This window comes from Punica granatum, unplaced genomic scaffold (assembly GCF_007655135.1).
Source record: "Punica granatum isolate Tunisia-2019 unplaced genomic scaffold, ASM765513v2 Contig00563, whole genome shotgun sequence".
Classification (NCBI taxonomy): Eukaryota; Viridiplantae; Streptophyta; class Magnoliopsida; order Myrtales; family Lythraceae; genus Punica; species Punica granatum.
This window is the reverse complement of record NW_022204414.1, coordinates 8,088-12,747: the sequence shown is the minus strand read 5'-3', so window position 1 is coordinate 12,747 and position 4,660 is coordinate 8,088. Positions and strand designations below refer to the sequence as shown.

At 41.1% G+C, this 4,660-nt stretch overlaps 1 protein-coding gene across 1 annotated transcript; it reads right to left on the bottom strand.

Moving 5' to 3' along the window:
* Positions 1-291: 291 nt before the first annotated feature.
* Positions 292-4,425, bottom strand: LOC116191022 (the record flags this gene model as incomplete). The annotated part of the gene is made up of 6 exons (XM_031520221.1): positions 292-407; positions 561-1,333; positions 1,466-2,112; positions 2,539-2,793; positions 3,178-4,301; positions 4,368-4,425. Coding segments are annotated over 6 exons (2,973 nt in total), but the record flags the coding sequence as incomplete, so codon positions are not given.
* Between the last annotated feature and the right edge of the window lie 235 nt (positions 4,426-4,660).

Below are 4,660 nucleotides of genomic sequence, written 5' to 3'. Positions count from 1 at the left end.
AATGTTGATGGATCTTTGTGGATCACGTGATTCATGTCCAATGGGCCTCCACGAATTTGCTTGAGCCCAAACCTCTTGAATCAGGCCGTTGAGTTCATCTTTAAACTTCTTTGCTCGTGCTCGCGTAATCGGTCCAATTGGAACTTGAACTGGATCCCTTGAAGTCGTGCTACGATTTGCATCATTCCCCTCCTCTTGAAAAGGATTTGTCCTCAAATCATCACCTACATCAAAAGGAAGCAAATCAGAAACATTAAAAGTAGCACTTACATTGTACTCACCAGGTAAGTCTAGTTTATAAGCATTGTCATTGATGCGCTCCAGGACTTGAAAAGGTCCATCTCCTCTTGGAAGCAGTTTGGAACGTCTTTGCGCCGGAAATCTCTCTTTCCTCATATGCAACCAAACCCAATCTCCGGGTTCAAAAATCAGCTTATGACGGCCCTTGTTGGCGTGTTTTGTATACTGCTCCGTTTTTCGCTCAATGTTGAGTCTTGTTTTCTCATGAATCTGCTTGACAAATTCAGCTTTCTTTTTGCCATCTAAATTAACATGCTCAGTCAAAGGTAAAGGAGATAAATCCAATGGAGTTAAAGGATTAAATCCATAAACAACTTCAAATAGTGAAAATTTAGTAGCGGAATGAACAGATCTGTTATAAGCAAACTCAACATGTGGTAAACACTCTTCCCATGTTTTAATGTTTTTTTTAATGATTGCCCTCAACAAAGTAGACAAAGTTCTATTTACTACTTCCGTTTGACCATCAGTTTGTGGGTGACAAGTAGTAGAAAATAACAGCTTAGTACCTAACTTACACCACAAAGTCTTCCAAAAATAGCTCAAGAACTTAGCATCTCTATCCGAAACAATTGTTCTAGGCATGCCATGTAATCTCATAATCTCCCTAAAGAACAAATCAGCAACATGCGAGGCATCATCCGTTTTGTGACATGGAATAAAGTGTGCCATCTTAGAAAATCTATCCACAACCACAAAAATTGAATCTCTCCCACGTTTAGTCCTAGGTAATCCTAACACAAAGTCCATTGAAATATCAATCCAAGGCTCACTAGGAATTGGTAAAGGAGTATACAAACCGTTAGGCTGCACTCTGGATTTAGCTTGCCTACACGTAATGCATCTACCACAAATTCTCTCAACATCTCTTTTCATATGTGGCCAATAGAAGTGTTCTTGCAAAATAGCTAAAGTCTTTGCTACTCCAAAATGTCCAATTAATCCCCCACCATGTGATTCCTGCACTAATAACTCTCTCAAGGAACAATTTGGCACGCATAACTTATTCTCTCGAAACAGAAAGTCATCATGCCTAAAGAACTTACCACAAGGAATTTTCTCACAAGCTCGATATTCCTCACAAAATTCATGGTCATCAGCATATAAATTTTTAATGTGCTCAAAACCAAGCAATTTTGCATCAAGTGTAGAGAGTAATGCATACCTGCGAGAAAGTGCATCGGCGACCACATTCTCCTTACCTTGCTTATACCGAATGACGTATGGAAACGTCTCGATGAACTCCACCCATCGGGCATGTCTTTTGTTTAGTTTGTGTTGGCCCTTCAGGTGTTTCAAGGACTCATGATCGGTGTGTATCACGAACTCCTTAGGCCATAGGTAGTGCTGCCACGTCTCTAAAGCTCGAACCAATGCATACAACTCTTTATCATAAGTTGGATAGTTTAAGGCTGCACCGCTTAGTTTTTCGCTGAAGTAAGCAATTGGTCGTCCTTCCTGCATGAGAACTGCACCTATACTAACACCTGAAGCATCACATTCAATCTCAAAAGTTTTAGAAAAGTTAGGTAAAGATAATAAAGGAGCGTTGGTCAGCTTCTCTTTGATTAGCTGAAACGCCTTCTCTTGTTCTTCTCCCCATCTAAATCCAACGTTTTTCTTGATCACTTCAGTAAGTGGTGCTGCTATGCTACTAAAGTCCTTCACGAACCGCCGATAGAAACTAGCAAGTCCATGAAAACTACGAACATTACTTACACTTGTGGGATTAGGCCACTCTTGGATTGCACGTACCTTCTCCTCATCAACCTGTATACCTTGTGCACTAACAACAAATCCCAAAAAAACAAGCTTATCGGTGCAAAAAGTACACTTCTTCATATTAGCAAATAACTTTTCCTTCCTAAGCACATCTAAGACAGATTTCAAATGTACCTTATGATCATCTAAGTTTTTGCTGTAAACTAGTATATCATCAAAGTAGACAACCACAAATCTACCTATAAATGCACGCAAAACATGATTCATAAGTCTCATAAAGGTGCTTGGAGCATTAGTCAAACCAAAAGGCATAACTAACCATTCGTACAAACCGTATTTTGTTTTAAAGGCAGTTTTCCATTCATCTCCTTCTTTCATTCTAATCTGATGATAACCACTCTTTAAATCAATTTTAGAAAATACACAAGAACCATGTAACTCATCTAACATATCATCTAAGCGAGGAATAGGATGACGATACTTTACCGTTATGTTGTTGATTGCTCGGCAATCAACACACATTCTCCACGTCCCATCCTTCTTAGGTACAAGTATTACTGGAACAGCGCATGGGCTCAAGCTCTCCCTCACGTACCCTTTCTCTAACAACTCCTTTACCTGCCGTTGAAGCTCCTTTGTCTCCTCAGGATTGCTCCTATAGGCTGGTCGGTTTGGAATTGTCGCACCGGGAACAAAATCAATTTGATGTTCAATCCCTCGGATTGGAGGTAAGCCATGTGGTGTTTCCTCGGGAAAGACATCCTCATACTCCTGCAAAAGAGAAACAACAGAACTAGGAAGAGAGATATCAAGTTCGTTAGTATTGAAAAATGCCTCTTTGTACAAAAGTACAATCATCGGCTGATTTAAAAACATTGCTTGCCTAATTTCTCCCATGTTTGCATAAAAATTCTTTTGTTTTCTCTCTGATTTTCTCTCAATGGCCGAATTTTGATTTTCTTTTTCTCTCTCATTTTTCTCGACCTCTCTCTGATTTTCCCTCGTTTTCTTCTGTTCACTCTCTTTCTTTTGATCACTCTCTTTTTGCAATCTCACTTGATCCTCATATACTTGCTGCGGAGTCAATGGTACAAGAGTGATTGATCGCTGATTAAGTACAAAGGAATATTTGTTCGTAAAGCCATCATGCTTCACTCGTCTATCAAATTGCCATGGACGCCCTAGCAACAAGTGTCCTGCTTGCATCGGTACTACATCACACAACACTTCATCTTCGTATTTACCGATTCGAAATGCAACTAACACCTGCTTGTTCACCCTTATCTCACCACTATCATTCAACCATTGCAGCTTGTACGGCCTAGGGTGCTTCACCATGGGCAGTCTTAATTTTTCCACCATTGTTGCACTTGCGACATTAGTACAACTACCACCATCAATAATCACACTACATACCTTGTCTTTGATGTAGCACCTAGTGTGAAAGATGTTCTCCCGCTGCACTTCTTCAACTCCTTTTGTTTGCAAGCTTAATGCTCTCCTTGCCACCAATGTCAATGCATCTGGAGCTAAATATTCCTCTTCGGGAACGTCCTCCAATGGGGGCATGTCATCGGTGTCGGAATCTTCAGTGTCGGTCACAATGTCACCATTGTCTCGCATCACCATGACCCGCTTGTTTGGGCATTGACTTGCTATGTGTCCCCTGCCTTGGCATTTAAAACACTTAATGTCACGATTCCTGGAGGTAGAAATGTCGGTTTTACCTTGAGGAACATGGCTGGTTGCTTCTCGCTTTTGCTTGGTTTTCAACATCGACGTGGATTGCTTCTCATCTTTCTTCCACTGATTCGGTTTCCAAGTGGATGTGCTTGGACTTTGGCTTGCACGTGTATTGCCTCTCCTCTTGAACTGGTTCTCAATCTTGATGGCCATGTGCACCATATCCTCCAACTCCACATAATGTTGTAATTCCACGGTATTTTGAATTTCTCGGTTCAATCCAGCCAAAAATCTTGCCATAGTAGCCTCTCGATCCTCCTCTATGTTAGCTCTAATCATGGCCACTTCCATCTCCTTAAAATATTCCTCTACACTCCGGTTACCTTGCCTAAGACTTTGTAACTTATTATACAGCTCCCGGTAGTAATAACTAGGAACAAATCGCTTCCTCATCACCCTTTTCATTTCCTCCCACGTAGCTATAGGTGGCTCTCTATTTCTTCGCCTATTTATCATCAATTGATCCCACCAAACAATTGCATAATCCGAGAATTCAATTGCTGCCAATTTGACTTTCTTCAGCTCGGAATAACTATAACAATCAAATACAAACTCCACCTTTTTCTCCCACTCAAGGTATGCTTCGGGATCACTCTTTCCTTGGAACGATGGGATTTTCATCTTAATACTACCCAAGTTATAATCTTCCCGATTCCTATCTTCTCTAAACCGCCCTCCATGTCTCCTATTACTAACAACCGAATCTCGATCATCTTCATCAAAACCAGCCCCATAAATCTCTTCATCTTCAACCCTCACTTCCCTCGGTTGAACTCTTTCCCTCCTACGTGCATTAGGAGCGTTTCGTGGCTGCTCCACACGTTTATTCTCTATCAGATCTATCCGTTCATGAACCTGCTCAAACTCCAACCGCATCACACGCCTCATCTCACTC